This window comes from Silene latifolia, unplaced genomic scaffold, assembly GCF_048544455.1.
Source record: "Silene latifolia isolate original U9 population unplaced genomic scaffold, ASM4854445v1 scaffold_85, whole genome shotgun sequence".
In the NCBI taxonomy this organism is placed as follows: Eukaryota; Viridiplantae; Streptophyta; class Magnoliopsida; order Caryophyllales; family Caryophyllaceae; genus Silene; species Silene latifolia.
Window position 1 is genome coordinate 825,697 of NW_027413762.1, and position 23,817 is coordinate 849,513.

A 23,817-nucleotide genomic window follows, 5' to 3' on the forward strand; every position below is an offset into this window, starting at 1 on the left:
ATGATTAGTACATGTTTTGATTGTTTATTATCATGTTAATTATGTTTTCGCATGTTTGTATATGATTTAATGTTTTAATTATGTCTCGTATGTTGTTTATATGTTTATTATGGGTGTCATGAGCGCAATTAGGGTTTACGAATCAAACCCTAGTGGCGGCATGATAGGCGGCCAAGGGTTCTCTCCAAAATTATAGCTAAAGCTAGTATAACCTTGATGATGATTCAAGTGTTATAGCTAAAGTTAATACAACTTTGGGTAGTTACTCTAGTTATGTCTGAAACAGGTATAACCTTGGAAATATGAATCCAGGTTATAGCCGAATCTACTATAACATTGGATACGAGTTAAGGTTATAGCTGAAATTAACGTACCCTGAGATTTATGGCTCAAGGTTATAGTTGGAACTAGTATAACTTTGAGTTACGTGCCAAGGTTATGGTTGAGGTAAGTATAACTTCAAGTTATATAAGTTGAAGTTATAGTCGAGGTTACTATAACCTCGCATCCAGAGTTCGTGTTATGGTTAGGGTTACTATAACATTGAATGATTAATGTTAAAGTTATAGTTGTAGTACTATAACATTGAATGGTTGGTACTTGCTCACATGTTGTGTTGTGTTTAGTTATTATATGACATTGTGTTTGCATATATCTTTGGTTACTCTTGTTCATCTGATAAGTAAGATGGTCAGTTATACTATCCTATAAGTTGAGTCGTGATGTTGTTCACGCATGTTGGTACAGTCAGTTATCATGTGCATTTGTTTGTTGGCTGGTTTGAATAGATGACGATAGTATCAGTTATATACTATCGGAACGAACAAATGCTACCCTTCGGGGACTGGTGAATGGTCTATGGTCGGGGGGTAACAGAGGCAGTGCGTTAAACGCTCTGTTCCCCGAGTGTCGTTCGATTTGCACCGAGAGTCTGGCCAGGTCTTAGACATATAGGCAGTGGTTATACGCTATACATAGTACCTTGGAGGCCGTGCGTTATACGCTCCACACCGATGGTGGCAGTGCGTTATACGCTCCATCAGCTAGAGGCAGTGCGTTATACGCTCTAGCAGTTAGAGGCAGTGCGTTATACGCTCTAACGGCATTCGCTCTATTCGTCTATGCTTTGATGATAGCTTTGTGCCTTCTGTTGTTGTGGATTGTGTGTCGCCATGTTTGCTATGCTTTAATGCTAGCTTTGTGCCTTTCGTTGATGTGGGTCGTTGTCCTTACTAGTCTTGTAAGTGTTCATGGTCTAGTGGTTGCATGTGGTCTAGGTTTGCATGTTTGCATCCGTCTAAGATTGATGAAGTTATGGTAAGTTTGTGATGGGTTTCATGAGTATAGATGATCTCACATGTTTACTGGTTTTACATTTCAATTGTTATTGATTGTTAGTTATATTAAATTGTTGTAAACATGGTAGGAGAGCATCTAGTTACTCCCGACTGATTGTCAACCCCCTTTCTCAGGTTGTTCAAATGTTTGTTGTTTGGATGATATCTTGCTGGGGAAGTGCTGTGCGGCGAGATGAATAATAAATTAGGAGTTTGTTTTCATGTTATGAGAACCTTTGAATAATGTATTATCTTGTCTTTGATTTAGTAGCGAACCGGATTGGTCAGGTGTTTCCGCCACCTTGACCCTTTTATCAGTATCGTACTCTGATATTTATTTTATATAAGTTTTTCCTTTGTTTTATAATCCGGGTTGTTACACTTATTTATTTTAGTTTGTTTTAGTCTCAAGGGATTTTTAATTCCTTGAGGCAGTTCTTATTCTTTTCTCTTAGTTTTGTTTATGCCCATGTCCAACAGGTCAGAGTTAGGACCAACTGATCCTGAACCAGGGAGGACTTTTCGCCGTAGACAAAACTTATTGAGAGAGATTCTGTAACACCCCTATACCCCAAGTGCCTTACCAGGACCACTTAAAGCATGGAAGTGTTACCATCTCGGTTACCCGAGGCAATGTATATCAAATAGACAATAAAGAAACATACTTTAATAAATGAGTTTAAAGTGATACAAGTCCAAATCCCAAACTGATAAAAAGATACAACTGTTTCAAAAGTACTAAACCCCCAAAATAAAGTAAAAGAATGTTTATGACACAGCGGAAGACTTCTAAACATCTCGTGGCGACACAACCCAGCTATCCCATGCGCATCAACTCATACCTGCTCAATAACTGCTCACCATCCCCGAATGGATCACCACAGTTTTCAAAACATTTAAACCAGGGTCAGTTACTATTTACATAAAACAATACAACAATCCAATCCAACCAACTAATCTCCATCATATCACCTCACACCTGACTACACACTAAAGTGTGTAGGCCTGCCAGAATACCCATCGCAACAAGTATTCCACACTGCCAGTGGGGGACCGTAGCCGTTCCCACCTATGCCCCGCTCATCTCATCCGAGCGATAACCCATGTTCCTAAATGTGCACATCCCCTCTGTGGCGGGTTCCATAGAGGGCGAATCAAGGGCGTGAAGCAACTCCCGCAAGTGACTCCACTTAGCCGAGGACGCACCTCGCAAACCACAGACAATTATACAACAACCACAATATACCACAACAATTACCATTTACCAATTCTGATATGATATAAACCATCAACAATGATTAACCACCACAATACATGTAAACAATAACCAAGTAGGGAAACCCTACCTGGAATAGCAACCACAAGACCATCACAGCAGCTAATCAGAAATGTTCCTCTACGAATCCTCCTTCTATAACATATATTCACATAATTAACACCTAACCAACACAATACACCCCAAACCCCCAAATCTACCCAATTAGGGTTTTAACCAAACTCAACAAAACATTATAAAAATGATACAAGAATCTTACCCTCGACGCGACGAACTCAACGGTGTAAAGAACAAGATAATCCGACGATCCTAGCCTTGGGATTTGTCAATAACGCAATGAAAGAGAGCTACGTAACTTCTTTTTCTTTTGAAAGGTTTTAGAAAGGTGAAAAAGTAATTAGGAAGAATGACGGAAACCTTTTATATTAATCACGCGTCATTAACGAATCCCGGCTAAAATAACCCGTAAGACTCACTTACTCGATCGAGTAAGTGACTTACTCGATCGAGTGCCCCTTACTCGATCGAGTGTTACACGTACTCGATCGAGTACCCATCAGGTCAGCTACTGTTTCGTATAAAAACATACTTACTCGATAGAGTAACTCCCACTCGATAGAGTACCCATAGACATAGAAAATAGTAGTATTACAGATTCGTCGAGAGGAAGTCTTGAGTACTTTCGACCCCGTTCTAGAAAAATTTACTTTTGCTGAAGCTCAGTCTTTAGAGGAAGACACATCTATTTCTGTAACCGTTACTAAATCTGCGAAGATGCCTAACATTGCTAGTCATTCTGAGCCGACAGCTAATTCTATTCCTAAAGGTTTCAAGCTTAGAACCGATGAGGGGAGTACCTTCGATATTCGTCCCTCTTATATTAATTTGGTGGAGAGAAACCCGTTTAGAGTAGCTGGTGAGGATCCGAGGAAGCATATGGACCTTCACAGATTATTGTTCTACTATCCCTGCTACTAAAGGAGTGACTCAAGAGAAGATTTATGTAACACCCCCATACTCCAAGTGCCTTACCAGGACCACTTAAGGCATGGAAGTGCTACCATCTCGGTTACCCGAGGCAATGATAATCAAATAGACCATAAAAAAGCGTACTTTAATAATAAAGTTTAAAGCGATACAAACCAAATCCGAAACTGATAAAATACAAATACAAAAGGTTCTCAAATGTTAAACCACTAGTGAAATGAACAACGTTCGACACAGCGGAAGACTTCTAAAATAGCTCGTGATGACTCAACACAGCTATCCCATGCGCATCAATCATACCTGCTCAATAACTGCTCACCATCCCCGAATGGAACACCACAGTTTTTAAAATATTTAAACGGGGTCAGTACTGATTACATAAAACAAGCAGCTGCAATAAAACAACATTACAAACCAAACCAATCCCCAAACTCCGTTACATCACCACACACCTGACTACACACTAAAGTGTGTAGTCCTCCCAGAATACCCATCGCAACAAGTATTCCACGTCGGTGGGGACCGCACCGTTTCCATCCGAGGAATAAACCTATGTTCCTTAATGTGCACATCCCTTCTGTGGCGGGTTCCACAGAAGGCGAATCAGGGCGTGAAGCCACTCTCGCAAGTGACTCCACTCACCGAGGACGCACCTCGCAAAACCCACAGACAATTATACAACCAACTATACAAACAACAGTCACCAAAACCAATACCGATATGATATACAATAACAACCACTACTACAAATCCAGGCAACTACAACGCCCCTTTAACAACTATTATTCACGAAAAACACAATAGACGTTGTAGAATGTATGGCGCGAATTTTACTAAAATTAATTACAACGGGTATGGTTATAACAACCGTTGTTATAAGTTTTAACAACGGGTAACACATGCACAACCGTTGTTAATAATTTGGCGCAAAATTGACGCAAAGTTAGTGAAAAGTAATCACAACGGTTAATTTTGAAACCCGTTGTTAAAACTTATTTGACAACGGTTGTTGTTTTTTAACCGTTGTTAAAACTTATTTGACAACGGTTGTTGTTTTACAACCGTTGTTAAAACTTATTTGACAACGGTTGTTGTTTAATAACCGTTGTCAATACCTTCCATACTATAAACCACACAAACACAAATCAGCTACAACCACAAAACACAAACCTTAATACACAAACACAAACACAGCAGACAAACACAAACACAAACACAAACACAAAACACACACTTTCTCATCGTCTCTTTCTCTCTTTCTCATCGTCGCTTTATCTTCTCGCCGTCACTGTTGATTTCATCGTCTCTTAATTTATCTAATTATCAGGTAAATCTAAAATCCTTTGTTGGTTTCATCGTCTTTCATCGTCATTATTTTCTTTTTCTAATTATTTCATTTGCATGTATGTGTTTTTATCGACCATTATGTTATTTCTTTAAGTATTATTCACTTAATTAGCTAGTAAAACAAATTAAATAAACTAAAACAAAGAAGAAGCAAGATGATAGAGAGGAATGCATGATAAACATAATTAATATATATATATATATATATATATATATATATATATATATATATATATATATATATATATATATATATATAAATACATAAATTAAAAAAAAATTACATTAATAAAAATGCAATTCTTATATTTTCATAGAGAGTCTTATTCTCTTCTATGATATCGGTCCTCTCCTCCTTAGCTATTTGGAGGTTAGTTCGTGATTGCTATATCGTCATATAGCTGCAATCTCTTTCTTTCTCTGTCAAGCCATCTTTTTGGCGTCCTTCAAGTATGGATCGAGCATCCACAAGGTAGCTCTGAAACTTTCCTCAATGTGGGAACCGGCGGATAAAACTGTTGTTGTTCTCGATCATAGTAAGAGTCTTAAGGATGATATCATTCATTTTGTTGATGGAGTTTGGAGTTTGTTTGAAAGATTAAGTAAGGTTTATTTGGAGTTTGTTTTAGCAGTTAGGGTTTGGAGATGTATAGTGAGATAATGGAATGTTAGTTGAGATAATGCATGTATTTATACTAAGCAATGTGTATGGTTTGAGTTGTTTTTTAATTAATATATATGTTAGGAAGTTGTGCCATAATCATCATCATATCTCTCTCTGCTGCTTAAAATCTTATTACTAACCCTTCTCATTCCATATTGTCCATTCATATGCACAAGGATGGCAGTAATAATGCATGCATCGGAATTATAACGGGCCGTAATTATGCATGCATCTAGTAATATTTAATTTAATTTTTTTTATTTTTTTAAAACAAACAACAACGGTTATTTATAAACAACCCGTTGTCTTTAGTTATAACAACGGTTTTGTATATTACAACCCGTTGTTATAACTTTCCCCCAAAATTGAGTCACACTTTCCACAACGGGTTTTTATACTTAAAACCATTGTTAATAGTTTTAACAACGGGTTCCTTAAGAAAACCAACCGTTGTTAAAACCTTTTACAACGGACGCTTTAACAACGTCCGCTTTTTTATATAACAACGGTTTTTAACTGTTGTTATAGCCTGTATCTGTAGTAGTGAACAACAATCAATTATCACCAATGCCATGTAAACAATACTGAGTAGGGAAACCCTACCTGGAATAGCAATCACCACAGACCGTCTGGCAGCTAATCAGAATTTCTCTTCTACGAATCCTCCTCCTATAACACGTATACATACAATTACCACCAATACTACAAAAAACACCCAAAACCCCCAACATTACCCAATTAGGGTTTTGATGAAACTAAACCAAATGCTATAATAATTATACAAGGAACTTACCCTTGACACGATGATCATAACGACGTAAAGAACGAGATGATCCGACGAACCTAGCCTTGGGATTTGCCAATAACACGAGAGGTGCGAACAACGTAACTTCTAATCTCTCTTGAAAGGTTTAAGAATGTTGAAAAGTGTTTAAGAAATAATGACGAAAGCTTTTATATTAATCTCGCGTTATTAACAAAACCCGGCTAAACAAACCTGTAAAACACACTTACTCGATCGAGTAAGTGACTTACTCGATCGAGTCCCCAACTTACTCGATCGAGTACCCTACAGGCAGACTACTGTTTTGCGTCAAAAGCTACTTACTCGACAGAGTAAGCCCTACTCGATAGAGTACCCATAGACATACAAAACCGTAGTATTACAGTCTTCCCTCCTTAAAAAGAATTTCGTCCCCGAAGTTCAACCCATAGACAAAAACAAAACACACTATCTCCACTGCGACACAACAACAAAGCAAAAACTCAAAACAAACTCCCAACCAACACTCAAACCGACTCAAAGCAACTACTAACTGTACTAAAACCAAAATAAAACATAGAAAAACTTTATGCGACTATCTCCCACCCCCCTAAAAAAACATGGTTACGTCCCCGTAACCACACATGCCTGATCAAAAAGAGACGAATATCACTCCATCATAGCCTCCTCCGCCTCCCACGTAGCCTCATCAACCTCATGGTTAGACCAAAGAACCTTAAGCAACACCATTTCCCCATGTCTAGTTTTCCTAACCTTGCGATCAAGAATCTGTTTTGGTACCTCAAGATAAAACAAGGACTCATTTAACTCGATGTTCTCTACCTATAACACATGTGAAGGATCACTCACATACTTCCGCAGCTGAGACACATGAAACACATTATGCAGTCTATCCAAAGCAGCTGGTAAAGCTAACCAGTAAGCAACCTCACCCACATGATCCAAAATCTCATATGGTCCGATAAACTTCTCGCTCAGCTTCCCTTTCTTACCAAATCTCATGACCCCACGCATAGGAGACACTTTCAGAAGAACCTTGTCCCCAACCTGAAACTCTATGTAACGACGATGTAAATTCGCATAACTCTTTTGTCGATCCTGGGCCGCTTTCATCTTTGGTCTAATCAGCTTAACCTGTTCAATCATCTCCTGCACCATCTCTGGTCCTAAAACCACCGTCTCAGCTCTATCATCCTAGCAAATCGGACTCCTACATCTCCTCCCATACAAAGCCTCAAATAGTGTCATACCAATACTCGCGTGATAGCTGTTGTTATAAGAAAACTCAATCAGGTCCAATCTCTGTTCCCAGCTACCACCAAAATCCATAACACAAGCTCGCAACATATCCTCCAAGGTCTTGATGGTCCTCTCTGTCTGTCCATCTGTCGCAGGATGAAATACAATACTCATCTTCAAAGTAGTTCCCATCAACTCCTGCAACTCCTTCCAGAACCGTGATATGAACCTCGCATCTCTATCTGACACTATATCCTTAGGCACCCCATGGAAACGAACCACATGCTTCCTATAAGCCAAAGCTAACTGTATCTTGGTCCAATTATCCTTCATCGGTACAAAGTGAGCTGACTTGGTCAAACGATCCACTATAACCCATATCATGTTATTATCCTGTTGACTCCTTGTCAAACCCACTATAAAATACATAGAGATAGACTCCCATTTCCACTCAGGTACCTCAAGAGACTGAATCTTACCTTGCGGTCATCGCTGTTCTCCCTTAACCCTCTGACATGTCAAACAACGAGCCACAAACTCTACTGTTTCCTTCTTCATCCCAGGCCACCAGAAAGTCATCTTCAAATCTTTATATAACTTGTCACCATCTGGATGTACCGAATATGGTGTGAAATGAGCCTCTGTCATGATCATCTTTCTCAATTCCTCATCATTGGGTACACACCACCTACCATCGAATCTTACACTGCCATCTGTTGTGGGGTAATATCCGTATAAAACCCTTAAAATTAAGGACTATAACGCAATTTTAACATGTGATTATTGTCATAAACGAAAAATATAAGAGAAACGATAAAGGTATAAGAATCAACCTTGGGTCCTTTGAAATTCGGCCTAAGAACAGAAATCAAAATAGATTTCCTCCTAATCGTTGCACCCAAGACCGTCTGAGACTATGCCCCTTGTGCTAGAAATTACTCTCTAATTGCCTTGCAATATGGAGAGAGTTTTTGTGAGGTTTTCGATGTGAGATCTAGGTTTTCAGAGAAAATTGCTCCAAAACCCTAATTTTCTTTCAAATGAGATGATTAGGTCAAAAGGAGAGAAGCTCTCTCCTTTTGTTTGTTTAAATCAAACCGTGAGCTCAAGGGGGAAGTGGGCTTTCCACTTTCTCCTTATTTTAACCCGTGGTCCGACTCGTTTCGCTAAAATGTATATGGCGGGTTTTAATTATAAATCGTCATCCGTCATCGGATATTAAAATATCAACTAGTAACATGACTCAGTCGATATATTAACACTTGTCCGACAATGACAATATTGTATAATTAATTAATTCAATATACATTAATTAAATATAATCGTTTATATTCAATTCTGAATTAATGCTTAATTCACCTTAGCCATTATTATTTAATCCGTATTAAATAATTATCTCAACATCGCGTTTGACTAATTATTAGTCAATAACTCCGACTAATCGCTTAGTCATATTAGGCATCAACATGACTGTATTTTCATACCGTCACATCTCTCAAACGTATCCTATAGGTGTGACTTTTAGGGACCAGTTGATCACCGCCATCTGTATGACAATAACGTCAAACTTATCTAGCAAGCCAACCGTTATTGATAAACGTGGACCAACTGATAATAATACAAAAGTATACCCTTTGATCCTTTTAGAGATTTATATGTCATTGCACTAACTGTGGAGGACACCGGCCCCAACAAACTCCCACTTGTCCGTACAAGTGTACGTGCAATAACGTTATCCGCACTAACTGGAGGACACCGGCTCCAACAAACTCCCACTTGTCCGTACAAGTGTATGTGCGATAACCGATTCTCATATCCATTTAAAATTTCTCCCACTCAATGTAAAACAATTTGCAGATCCGTATCCGCAAAGGTCGTATTTTACAATCGATCTGTATCAAGAGTGGTTTCCCTGAATAGAGAGTAACTTAACTGATAAAACGAATTCGTATTCGAGCATGGCCATGCATTTCGATTCTGACTCCTCGAGTGGCCCCGAGAAATATCGAGTACACGATAAAGTGAATATTTCCTTCAACTCGACTCTGCCGATCTAAGCACACAGCATGAAATGACCGAGAAAAAATCTACTTGGCCCCTGTTACGGATGACCGTGAGAAAGAAACCAAAGTCACCCAAAATCTGCCTTAATCTCAAGAGACGGTCGATAGTCAAAAGAATCGACTCTTAGGATCACCATGGAGGTCCTATCCACGACCGGCACCGAATGTTATAAAACATTTAGGACTCCACGTCGTTGTCTGGTGTGTCCTACGAGATATCCGTATAACTCGCCTCTGTGATTGGTTAGTCAACCGTTTGACTTATGGCTCGTTGAACCCACCATCAACCAACGTCACAAAATAATTGCCAGAGTTATCAGCTCATGTGGGCAATTAAGGACTAAAAATTTAATGTTTGTTCAGTTCACTTTGTGGTGTTCAAAATTGTCGTACAAATCCACATGAAAAACAAAATATATAAATATCAAAACGATGATGTCGTATAGAGTACACAAGAAAATGAATCTAATCCATAAAAGAGTACTACAACTCAGGAACACGTTTAATTCCCATGGAATTAACATGCCCTTCATGCTTATCTTGTCGTAATGGTTTAGTGAGAGGATCTGCTATATTATCATCTGTAGCAATCTTTTCTATCACTACCTCCTTTTGCTCCACGTAATCTCGGATTAGATGAGCTTTCCGTTGTACATGTCTAGACTTGTTGCTAGACTTAGGCTCCTTAGCCTGGAAGATGGCACCTCTATTGTCATAATAGATGGTGATCGGGTCATTCGAACTAGGCACTACAGATAGTCCTTGTAAGAATTGACGCATCCATATCACTTCCTTTGCGACTTCGGACGCGGCATAGTACTCGGACTCGGTCGTAGAATCTCTTTGTAACACTTTGTTTGGAACTCTTCCGGTGATTGCAGCGCCATTAAGAGTAAAAACGAATCCGGATGAGATTTCGAGTCATCTCGATCCGTTTGGAAGCTAGCATCTGCGTATGCTTAGGTGGCGCATAGCTTTTGATCGCCTCCATAAGTCAATGCCCAATCTTTAGTCCTCCGTAGGTACTTAAGAATGTTCTTTGACCATCAATGTGATTCACCTGGATCTTTGTTGGAATCGACTTGTCATACTCGATGCATATGCCACGTCCGGACGTGTGCATATCATGGCATACATGATTGATCCTATAGCCTAAGCATAAGGAATCCGTGTCATGCGCTCTTTCTCTTCCGGTGTCTCGGTGCACGAGACTTGCTCAAATGCACCCCCTGGAGCCATAGGAAGAAACCCCTTCTTGGAGTTAGTCATCCTGAATCTCTCTAGTATCTTGTCTATATAAGACTCTGATCGAGAGATAACATCCAGCGTGATCTATCTCGATAGATACGGATGCCCAAAATTCTTTGTGCCTCACCCGGATCTTTCATCTGGAAATGGTTCTTCAACCACACTTTTACCGAAGTTAAGAGAGGTATGTCATTCCCAATCAGGAGTATGTCATCAACATACAATATTAGGAAGACAATCTTGCTCCCACTCGACTTGATATATAGACATGGTTCCTCGACCGATCTAGTAAATCCATTTTCCTTTATCACTTGGTCGAAACGATGATTCCAACTCCGAGAAGCTTGCTTAAGTCCATAAATGGAACGCTTAAGCTTGCATACTTTCTTAGGATGTTCAGGATCGATGAAACCTTCGGGTTGTACCATGTACAACTCTTCCTCCAAATAACCGTTTAAGAAGGCGGTTTTCACATCCATTTGCCAAATTTCATAGTCATGAAAAGCGGCAATCGCTAAGATAATCCGAATGGAACGCAGCATGACTACGGGTGCAAAAATTTCATCGTAGTGCAAACCTGGCACTTGGGTGAAACCTTTAGCAACTAGTCGTGCTTTATAGATATCTTGTTGACCTTCCACAGATTGCTTTATCTTGTAAAGCCATTTGCATTGAAGGGGACGAACCTTAGCAGGTAAGTCAACAAGATCCCATACGTTGTTCTCATACATGGAGTCCATCTCGGATTGCATGGCCTCAAGCCATAGCTTTGAGTCAGAACTAGTCATGGCACCTTTATAGGTTGCGGGTTCACTACTCGTTAAGAGTAGAATGTCATCTATGTCATGTTCCTCGACCATACCAATGTATCTGTCAGAAGGAATAGAGACTCTTTCGACCTCCTAGGTTCCTCGGGAATATTAACATGGTAGGGATTGAAGGAACTGGTTCCTCCAATGGTTGCTCGGCATTTAGTTGGAATCTCCGAGCGACTCGAAGGTTCTATTACTCTTCGCATTCTCGAGAAATTCCTTCTCTAAGAATGTCGCACTAGCCGCAACAAATACACGTTGTTCGGTTGGCGAATAGAAGTAATGACCAAATGTTCCTTTAGGATAACCTATAAAGTATGTCTTGGCCGTCGCGGGCGAGCTTATCCTCGTGTCTCCACTTGACATAAGCCTCGCAGACCCAAACCCGTATAAAGGACAAGTTAGGGACCGTTCCCTTCCATAGTTCATATGGAGTCTTGTCATGAGCTTTAGACGGACTTCGGTTAAGTATTAGAAGCGGTGAGCCGAGAAGAGCATAACCCCATAATGAATCGGGCAATACGGTGTGACTCATCATGGATCGAACCATATCAAGTAGTGTTCGATTTCTCCGTTCGGACACACCATTCAACCGAGGTGTTCCGGTGGAGTTAAGCGCAAAGACAATCCCACGAGTCCTTAAGGTGTTGACCAAACTCGTGTGAAAGATACTCGACACCACGGTGCGATCGTAGTGTTTTAATCTTTCTACCCGAGTTGGTTACTGTACCCGATTCAGTATTCTTTGAATTTCTTAAAGGACTCACTTTTATGCTTCATTAAGTAGACATAGCCATATCTACTTAAATCGTAAAAGTGAAAGTGATAAAATACCTATAGCCTTCTCGTGCGGTGATTGACATAGGACCACATACATCCGTGTGTATGAGTCCTAATAGGTCGACAGTGCGCATTCAACACCTTTGAAGGAAATTGAGTCATCTTGCCAATGAGACATGATTCACACGTGCCAAATGATTGAAAATCAAAGGCCGAGATAGCTCCATTCTGTATGGCATTTGTTTAACGCGTTTCTCATTAATGTGTCCCATACGGCGGTGCCATAGATACGTTTGATCTTTGTCACCAACCTTTAACTTCTTATTCATTACGTGCAATATTTCGGTGGTCGGATCTAAAACATAAATTCCATTCATGGAGACTGCCTTGCCATAAATCATATCGTGTAATGAGAAAATGCGGCTATTATTCTCTATTACAAATGAAAAACCAAGTTTGTCAAGTGCGAAGCGAAATAATGTTTTTAGAAAGACTGGGTACATAATAGCGAGTTATATAAAAATAACTCAAATCCGCTAGGAAAGTTTGGATCACGTATGTTCCCCTCGAGACGGCGACCACTCGTGCTCCATTCCCGACACGCAGTCCACCTCACCCTTTACGAGGGGTTCGATGTTTGAGCCCCGCACATGATTGCATAGATGAGAACCACAACCGAGTATCTAGTACCCAAGTTAGTAACTTGCATGGTTAATCTCAATCATATGAATGAAAGTAGAAGAAGAAGACATACCAACAGGAGTAACGCGACCTGCTTTTATGTCCTCATGGTATACAGGACATGTACGCCTCCAATGCCCAGTCTTGTGGCAATGGTGGCATTCCATGTTACCAGTCTTGCTCTTTGTCACACCTGATGAGGTGCTCGACTCACCAGGCCCACTCTTACCTGGATCCGACTTCTTAAACCCGGTTTACCTCTGCTAGTTCCGCTGAGCTTTGCCCTTACCCCTGCCCTTGTTTGACACAACGAGAACATCTTGTTTAAGGCTCCCACTAAACTTCATGTCCTTCTCGGTCTGTACGAGAAGGGAGTGTAGTGCATGAGGACTCTTCTTCAAATCATTCATATAGTAATTGGCTCTAAAGAGCGCAAAACCATCGTGGAGTGAATGAAGCATGCGGTCAATCACAATGTTCTCGCTGATTTTACAATCAAGCGCCTCCGGTCTCTCGACATTCTCAATCATCTTTGAGAATGTGTGGGCTAACAGGTTGGCCCTTACGGAGTTCGCCTCAAAGAAGCGACAGGTATGCTCATAGGTCACGATTCTCGGTGCTTTCGACAATTCCTTAGTGAGCGTGGTGAAAATCTTGTTTGCACCTTGGGCTATGAAGCGTTTCTGCAAATTGGATTCCATTGCAAAAATGAGTACGTTCTGTATCGCACCCGCTTCCATGGCGAAATCGTTATACTTGGCCATCTTGTTAGCTCTAGTAGTGGGACTGGGTTTGGTGGGATGGGCTCTATTAGATATTTGAGCTTCCCATCAAGCAATGGCGGCATTCCGTAATGCCGCCTCCCCGTCCGCGAAGTTTGATCCATCATTCTTGATCGAATAGACTAATTCATCGATTCATGAAGATCGAAGCGAACTCACGGTCAATGTGGCACTTGGCATTGGGTCGTCGGCCACGGCCAGACCATTATGTTATTAGCGAGTTTAAATGATCGTGTTCTACCTTTGAAAAAGAAGGGAAAAACAAAACGAAATAAGCAACTCATCGAGGTGATTTAAGTCTATTTAAAATTCATTTTAACGTGTAGACTCATTGCACTTGCATAATTGATCTCCCTCAAGAATAATACAAGTGATCCCAAGACTCAATTTATGTAAATTGATAAGCCAACTGTTTAGCTAGTTCTACCGTTAGAACTCTTGGTCGATAGATTTCGTAAATCCTATCTATAGTCCACCATGATCACAGGATCGTACGAGTGACCATAGTGTTGAGATAAAATAGGTCAATCGGTTCAAACTTACCCGACGTAGAAGGGGTCATATTATGCCTCCCGACGAAGAAGGGATTCATTGGAGTTTGACCTATAAAGACTATTCTCAATTTTTGGTTATACGAGGAAGATCCCATCAACTTAGTTTTAATTCATTTTAAGTGAACGAAAATCTAGCATTACGTGAATGAATTAACTTAGGTGATGGCTTAAGTAAAAACGTGTGATATACGTATATCAAAGAAAACTAACAGCGTGACCTCTATATGAGTCGGTTTTCACGCAAATATTAGGTGGTTTGGTTTTAGGCGGAATATGATGCAAACTATCGTTACGATGAAAAACATAAAAATAAATGCAAAACGTAAATAAAAGTCCTAGTGTGGCCTATCCTAGCAAAATGAACATAATACAACTTTGGAATCCACCGTTGGACCCGAGAAGCTTGTCTTGATGTTCCATCTTGATCCATGTAGCGGGAGTGAGCATCCGATTCTCCATCTTTGGTCTTCTCAAAATTACAATTTAAAATTTACAAAATATAAACCTATTTACATTCTAAATTAAAACTGTAATTACAAAGAAAAATCCAAAACGGAGATGCGAGATCTCAAAATACAACTAAGACCGTGTTCCATCATTACGGTAACACGTTCTACTAAGGCCACACTAAGTTACAACCGTTTGTAAAATTAAATACGTAATAAAAACATTCATGGCATTCAAAAGTAACGATAAATAAAAGATGCATCAACTAAAACAAAATTTATTCGTGACATAATTCCGTAATTATGTTAAATTTATCCAAACCACCTTTTAACGTTTAAAATTATGTGACAAAACTGCTTCTATCAACTTAATTTTAATTCATGATAATCCGTTACTTTAAATTGCTTTAAAATAACTAAATGGTACGTGAGTGAACCGTTTCACTATCAAGCGAGTGCACAAAATCCGTATTATGTACATATCATGGCCGAAAAATAAAAACACGAAATTTTTTTTTTAATTTTTTATTTTTTCAACAGCTGTTTGCCGAGAGCAAAAAAAATTTTTTCCAGCGGCTCAATTTTTTTTTAACTCGGCCAAAACCAAACAAAATCGATTTGACAAAAACCAATTGCAATTTAAACCTAATCCGTATAGAATTAAATCTACAATTGACAAAACCTTAAACATGTTGCTATAATAATCGTTTATAATAACAATATGCAAAATCAAATCGAAAACAAAACAAAACAATCAACCGTCTGATCAAAACGTGAGCAGCAGGTCACGGTTTTAAATGACTGTCACGGTTTCCAATGCAAAAAAAAATGAAGCAGCCGTGTAAAACAATCGACCTCACGGTTTTCAAGGCATAAAAAAAATTATCGATTCAAATCGTTTTATAAAAATCACGATGAAAAATTTACGTGGCCTCGCTCTGATACCACTTGTGGGGTAATATCCGTATAAAACTCTTAAAATTAAGGACTATAACGCAATTTTAACATGTGATTATTGTCATAAACGAAAAATATAAGAGAAACGATAAAGGTATAAGAATCAACCTTGGGTCCTTTGAAATTCGGCCTAAGAACAGAAATCAAAATAGATTTCCTCCTAATCGTTGCACCCAAGACCGTCTGAGACTATGCCCCTTGTGCTAGAAATTACTCTCTAATTGCCTTGCAATATGGAGAGAGTTTTTGTGAGGTTTTCGATGTGAGATCTAGGTTTTCAGAGAAAATTGCTCCAAAACCCTAATTTTCTTTCAAATGAGATGATTAGGTCAAAAGGAGAGAAGCTCTCTCCTTTTGTTTGTTTCGTCCAAACCGTGAGCTCCAAGGGGGAAGTGGGCTTTCCACTTTCTCCTTATTTTAACCCGTGGTCCGACTCGTTTCGCTAAAATGTATATGACGGGTTTTAATTATAAATCGTCATCCGTCATCGGATATTAAAATATCAACTAGTAACATGACTCAGTCGATATATTAACACTTGTCCGACAATGACAATATTGTATAATTAATTAATTCAATATACATTAATTAAATATAATCGTTTATATTCAATTTACGAATTAACTGCTTAATTCACCTTAGCCATTATTATTTAATCCGTATTAAATAATTATCTCAACATCGCGTTTGACTAATTATTAGTCAATAACTCAAACTAACTGCTTAGTCATATTAGGCATCAACATGACTGTATTTTCATACCGTCACATCTCTCAAACGTATCCTATAGGTGTGACTTTTAGGGACCAGTTGATCACCACTATCAGTATGACAATAACGTCAAACTTATCTAGCAAGCTAACCGTTATTGATAAACGTGGACCAACTGATAATAATACAAAAGTATACCCTTTGATCCTTTTAGAGATTTATATGTCATTGCACTAAGCGTGGAGGACACATTGCCCCAACAAACTCCCACTTGTCCGTACAAGTGTACGTGCAATAACGTTATCCGCACTAACTGGAGGACACCGGCTCCAACTTCTGTATGAATAGAGAATCTAGACACTGTCTCTTTCTCTACTCCAGCTCTCCACTCCTCAATCTTGGGATCCAAAGCATGTTTCCTACGAATTTCATCATAAAGATCTAGCTCCACTATGAAGTCCCCTCTAGCATCCCCTTTCTGTATCATATGTATCCCCATCTTCCCTACCTCATCTCTCAACCTCATCAAAGACATAGCTATGCAAAGAGAATGCACACTCTTCCTGCTCAGCGCATCTGCAACCACATTAGCCTTCCCTTCATGGTATATAATATCCATGTCATAATCCCCAATTAGCTCCATCCACCTCCTCTGTCTCATGTTCAACTCCTTTTGAGTGAAGATATACCTGAGACTCTTGTGATCTGAAAACATCTTAAAGGTCGCCCCATAAAGATAGTGCCTCCAAATTTGAGAGCAAACACAACTGCACCCAACTCCAGATCATGTGTCGGATAATTCTCCTCATAAGGCTTCAATTGCCTAGAAGCATAAGCAATCACTTTCCCGTTTTGCATCAACACACATCCCAACCATTCTTTGAAGCATCTGTGTACACTTCAAAGTTCTCACACCCTTCAGGTAATGCTAAGATTGGAGCTACGGTCAAACACACCTTTAATGTTTGGAACGCCGTCTCACAACTTTTATCCCAGCGAAACCTGTTCTCTTTCCTCATCAATGATGTCATCGGTCTGGCTATCTTGGAAAAGTCTTTCACGAACCGTCGATAGTACCCTGCCAAACCCAAGAAACTCCTGATCTCTGCTACATTCTTCGGTGCTTCCCACCCAGGAAGTACTTGACCTCTATCTTTGGGATCTCTGACTCTCCCTTATTTGAAATCACATGCCCCAGAAAAGCAACTTCCTCTAACCAGAACTCACACTTAGACAACTTTGCATACAACTGGTTGTCTCGCAAAGTCTGCAATACTATCCTCAAATGCTCCTTATACTCCTCCTTAGTCTTAAAAAAGACTAAGATATCATCGATAAATACAACAACAAACCGATCTAAAAACTGACTGAAGACCCAGTTCATCAAATCCATAAACATTGCAGGTGCATTAGGCAAGCCAAACGACATCACAACATACTCATAATGACCATACCTCGATGTAAAAGCTGTCTTCGGTATGTCCTCATCCCGAATCTTCACGATGATGATGACCTCAAATCGATCTTAGAAAAGACATTTGCACCGTTCAATTGATAAAACAAATCATCTATCCTTGGCAAAGGATACTTGTTCTTCACTGTAACTCTGTTCCGCTCTCTATAATCGATGCATAACCTCAAACTCCCATCTTTCTTTTTCATAAACAAGACTGGTGCTCCCCAAGGTGATACACTAGGTCTAATGTACCCCTTCTCAATCAAATGATCCAGCTGTTTCTTCAGCTCCTCCAACTCCTTAGGACCCATACGGTACGGGGCCTTAGAGATTGGTCTCGTCCCCGGTTTAAATCCACACTGAAATCTATCTCCCTCTTCGGTGGGCAACCCGGTATCTCATGCAGGAAAACATGCGGGAACTCTCCCACCACCTTGGTATCTGCTCATTGTCGGACTCTTCATACTATGGTCTCTCACATGTCATCGGATCAACGCACATCCCTTCCTCGGATAAGACTTCAAGGTCACAGTGCAATCAACTTAACTTTGGGTTTGACAACAAACTCACGATAAGACACACTAACTCCCTTGGGACCTCTTAGAGAAACTCTCTTTTGATGACAGTCTATCTTAGCCTTATACTTAACCAACTAGTCCATACACACTATCATCTCAAAACCATCCAAAGGAAACTCTAAAAAATCCCTTTGGTAGGTCAACCCGCCCCTTTGACTATCATACACACACCTCTATCTGACCGCCCACAAGAATCTGAGGCTCCCGGCGGTTTGAACACCTCCTCTTTTACAGACTCAAACTCTCCCAAACCCAAAAGCTTAGCATGACTCGATGATACAAACAACTGTGACGCCCCCGAATCAAACAAAACAAAGGTAAAGACTCCATTAACAAGAAAAGTACCCATGATAACGTGAGCATCATTCTCAGTTGCTTTCTTCTCCATCATGAACAGCTTACCACTGGTCTTCTATCCACCTCCCCTGGATAGTACTAGCTGAAGTAAACAACTTAGTAGCCGACCCCTGGTTGTTGTTCGCCACTGGTTTCTGATATGAATTACCGCCATCGCGGTTAGCCCCACTATTGTTGTTATTCTGACCACCCCGATTATTCCACGACCCAGCCGACCTATTACTAGCATAACTCTGAGATGGACCATGAGAGAAACTCCCCTCTGATGGTCTCTGGAAACCCCCGCTCACAGTACTGGTACACTCATGCCTCTTGTGGCCCATACCGCCATAGTTAAAGCAAGCTAACCCCCAACTGCTACTACTACCACCACAACCACGCCCGTAAGAAGCTCCACCGCTAAACCCTGACCCTGAAGAGTAAGGTTTCACCTGGTTATGGCCGCCCCTCTTGTAACTAGACTGACCACCACCCTCACTCTCAGCCTTCCTCTTCTCAGAAGCTCTCTCTCTCTTTTCTCCTTAGTCATCTCAACTAACCTCTCAGCTCTCCCAGAACGCTCATATACTTCCTTAACATCAGTAAGGACTCCTACCGACAACTTCTCCATAATCTTGGGTGTTAACCCCTTCTCAGATCTCAATGCCAAGTTCTCTTGGCTCAGTCCCATATCCTCCGCGTACCTCGAATTCTCGTTAAACTTGTGATAGTACTCAGAAATTGTAATATCAGAAGTCATCTTAAAGTCATCAAACTCCTATCTCAGCTTGCTACGCACATGCTCTGGCACAAACTCTCGCCTCATGGCCCTCTTGAACTCATCCCACGGTATAGCGGTTTTTTGTTTTCACATATAAGTCCAGGGCACTCACCCTAACCTTATGCCATCACTCTCCATCTACTTCCCTTAAGTAGAACGCAACTTGTTCCACTCGAAGTTCCTCTGGGCAACGAACCAAATTGAGTAGGTTCTCCATCTCTCTATGCCAATTATCCAGCAGAATTGGCGCACCCGTGCCCATGTACTTTTTTTTTGGTAACATGTGAGCATTTGTATTTCAAATATCAAAAGTATTACAATATCGTTCATGTTAAACTTCCTACATAATGACTAGGTACAGAAACTACAACGAATGTGTAAACTACTTAGCCAATCACAATCATTAGCTGTCACCACAGTAGCCATTTTGAATACCAGTCGGTTATGCACATGCTGTGAAATTCTGGATACCAAAATCTAGAGTGCGCTGGTGAAGAGTAAACTGAGACATTCCTCTCATTCCAAATCATATAGCAGGTTACCATTCTTGCCATTCTGCAAGTTTTCTTTCTAAGCTTCGAGTAGATTTGATTAGAGCCAGTAAAACAAAGATGAAGTCTCTCCTCAACACCAGCAATGACCCTAGCACTATAATCACACTCAGTAAACAAATGGTCATGCGTTTCTTTTCCCACTTCACAAAGAACACAATGATCAGATAAGCAAAGACCCAACCTGTGAAGCTTAACCCTAGTATTAAGGGCCTTCCTCTGAATCAACCAAGCAATAAAAGAATACTTGGGTAATAACCAAGTATCCCACACATCCTTATACCATAGGACAGGGGGGTGTGAGCCCTGCATCCAATGATATCCTGAACTGACTGTGTAACCACCAGGAGAGGCTACCCAGGTATTACCCTGATAGCCACCCTCAAGAATACCTCGAACTTTACAAATATTCCTCCAATTCCAGTTGGAATCAGGAGGAGGTTGATAATGCACCCAATCAGTACCTTTCAGATAGACATGGTCAATCCAAAGCACCCATAATCTATCTGCTTTTGTAAATAACCAGTGAACAAGTTTACCCACACTTGCAACATTCCACACCCCTGCATTCTCGAATACCGGACCACCCTCCTTCTTCTGAAACAAATATCATGCCAGGACACCAAGGGAGTTACATTGTATACTACGACTCACCACACCACAGAAAATTCCTACAAATTGCTTCTATTCTTTTGATGACTCCCTTAGGAATCAGAAAAATGGAAGCCCAATAATTATGAAGGGTATTGAAAATAGAGTTGATGAGCACAAGTCTACCAGCATAGCTTAGCTTCCTTGCCCCAATCCCTCTAACTTTAGACACAATCTTCTCAATTAACATATTACAATCAACTCTATTCAGTCTACCAGGTTGGATAGGTATACCCAAATATTTAAAAGGAAGCTTCCCCTCTGGTAGCGAGAAATCGTATAATGTCATTCTTCAAACTATCGGTGACTCCACAAAACACTACCTCGATTTAGAAGCATTGACTATAAGCCACGATGCGATAGAAAAAGTAGCCATAACTACGAGAATAAGCATAATGGTCGCACATCTCCCTTACTAAACATTAGTAGATCATCGACAAACGGTAAGTGAGTAAGCTTGGACTTTTACAAAGAGGGTGATACGAAATACCATTTCCTTGTTGCAAATTCCATAACCCTTGTGAGATATTCCATACAGGCGAGAAAAAGAAGAGGTGAAATAGGGTCACCTGTCTTAGACCCCTTCTTCCTTTGAAGTATCCAAAGCTGTGCCCCATTGAGATTAAGAGTAAATGAAGAAGTAGTGACACAAGTCATAACCATCTGTCTGAACTTCTCAGGGAACATAAGAGCACCAAGCATTTGATCTACAAAAGCCCATTCTATAGAATCATAAGCTTTTTGCAAATCAAGCTTAAACATGCATCTAGGAGAGGCATTTCCCCTATGATCTGATCTAACTAAATCTGGCAAATCAAAATATTTTCAAGAATGCTCGACTTTAACAAAAGCTCACGATTTTTTCTTGATAATATCGGGTAACACAGAGCCAATCTATTGCAAAGAATTTTGGAGATAGCTTTGTAAAGCACATTACAACATGAAATTGGCACGAAATGCTTGACACTTTGGTAGGCTGTCGATTTAGGAATTAAGGTATTTATAGTAGCATTAAATTTGAGTCAATAACTTCCCGTTTCAAAAAAATTGATTTCTTTGCACTCACATCGGTCCCTATCACATCCCATGCATCCCAAAAATCGACTTGTATAGCCATCGAGGCCCGGAGACTTATTTTTAGGAATGCTAAAAATGCTATTCTTAACCTCATCACTAGTCACAGGTTTATTTAAAATGGCCCAATGCTCTGCAAGATACAACAAGTACCCTTCGACAACATTCACATTAACCTCGGTGGTAGAAGTACTAGACCCAGTAACCCTTGATAGTACTCTAAGAAAGCTCTTTGAATAGTATCCCCATCGACACAACTTCCTGCTGGTCCTCAATTTGAAAAACTTTGTTGAGCATCATTCTTTTCTTAATGACATGATGGAAATAGAAAGTGTTAAGATCACCTTCTAAGGACCACTGCACCTTAGCTTTTGAAGCGGTAAAACGTCCTAGCGAGAAACTAGCTCTATCGGGTCATGACCAAGCGACTTCTTTGAATTAGATCGACATCCCGGGGTTATCAACTAAAGCCTTCTGGATGTGTTCCAACGCCAGGACTAAGCAACGAAGTATTATTCTCCACATCGGAGAAACACTCTCTATTAATGCTCTTGAGAATAGGTTTAAGAGCTTTAAGCTTTTTGACTTTGAAAACATTTTAGTCCCTCTATGACAGTAGCCAGGCCATAGCAACATGATTCTTTAAAGCTAGGAGCAAGCCCCACATATTAAAATATTTGAAAGCCTTTTTCCCTCCAATATCAGCATTCCTGTCCACAATGGTGCAGGGGCAATGATCAAACAAGCCCTCAGGGTGAAAATGAGCAAGGCTATTGGCATAACCATCTAACCACTCCTGATTTCCCATAGCCCTATCCAATCTACTGTAGACCCTATCAGTTGACTCCTGTTTGTTAGACCAGGTAAACATGGCACCAGTGGCAGGGATATCCTCCATACCACAAATAGACACACAATCTTGAAAATACTCCATTTCAGCATCAGTAGCATTACCCCCTAATCTCTCAATAGGAGACAAAACAGTATTGAAATCCCCAAGCCAAAGCCAAGGCATACAACACTTAGTAGAAATTCCTTTGAGAGTATTCCATAACTCATTTCTCTCATACAAACCATTAAAAGCATAAATCATGGTAAGCTGGAAATCCTTATTATCAACTCTAGAATGAACCATCATGTGAATATGTTGAGCACTATAAGATACAAACTGAATATAAAAAAGATCAGGCTTCCATAAAACCCATATTCTACTTCCTTTGTGCCCATGTACTCTTTTGGATTAAACCTCGCTATATGTATACTCATCTTGGCATGATCTGCCCCCGCCTCTTTATCCTTCCCGAATTTCTTGAAGGCCTATGTAAGAGCATCTTGATGCTTCAACATCTTAACAATATCATCTACACTCATGTTTTCAGCCCTGGCATACAACGTGGTTCTCTTTGGCGGCATCTTAAAACTATATAAGAAAAGGTAAACATGAACACACATCCCATATCTCAAAACACGAAAATGTCCTGTGTAAAATCCACTTGATCAAGTACCACAACCCACTCGATCGAGTTGCCCACTTACTCGATCGAGTGCCTCGACTCGAACCTGACCAGAATGCATCCAAAAATGTACTCGATCGAGCCACCTCCTTACTTGATCGAGTTGACCCCACTCGATCGAGTGCCCATGTAACACCCCCATTTATTCAGGAGCCTTTAGCTAGACATTCCCAAATAAATAGGACTGTTACCAACTCGGTTTCCTGAG

The 23,817-nt window shown here is 40.1% G+C and overlaps 1 protein-coding gene across 1 annotated transcript; it reads right to left on the reverse strand.

Moving 5' to 3' along the window:
- Nucleotides 1-20,229: 20,229 nt before the first annotated feature.
- Nucleotides 20,230-21,783, reverse strand: LOC141640499 (uncharacterized). Its single transcript, XM_074449278.1, has 2 exons — nt 21,538-21,783; nt 20,230-20,967 (listed from the first exon to the last, which is right to left on the reverse strand). Exons 1-2 carry the CDS (start codon nt 21,781-21,783, stop codon nt 20,230-20,232), a joined length of 984 nt encoding a protein of 327 aa, XP_074305379.1.
- Nucleotides 21,784-23,817: the final 2,034 nt, after the last annotated feature.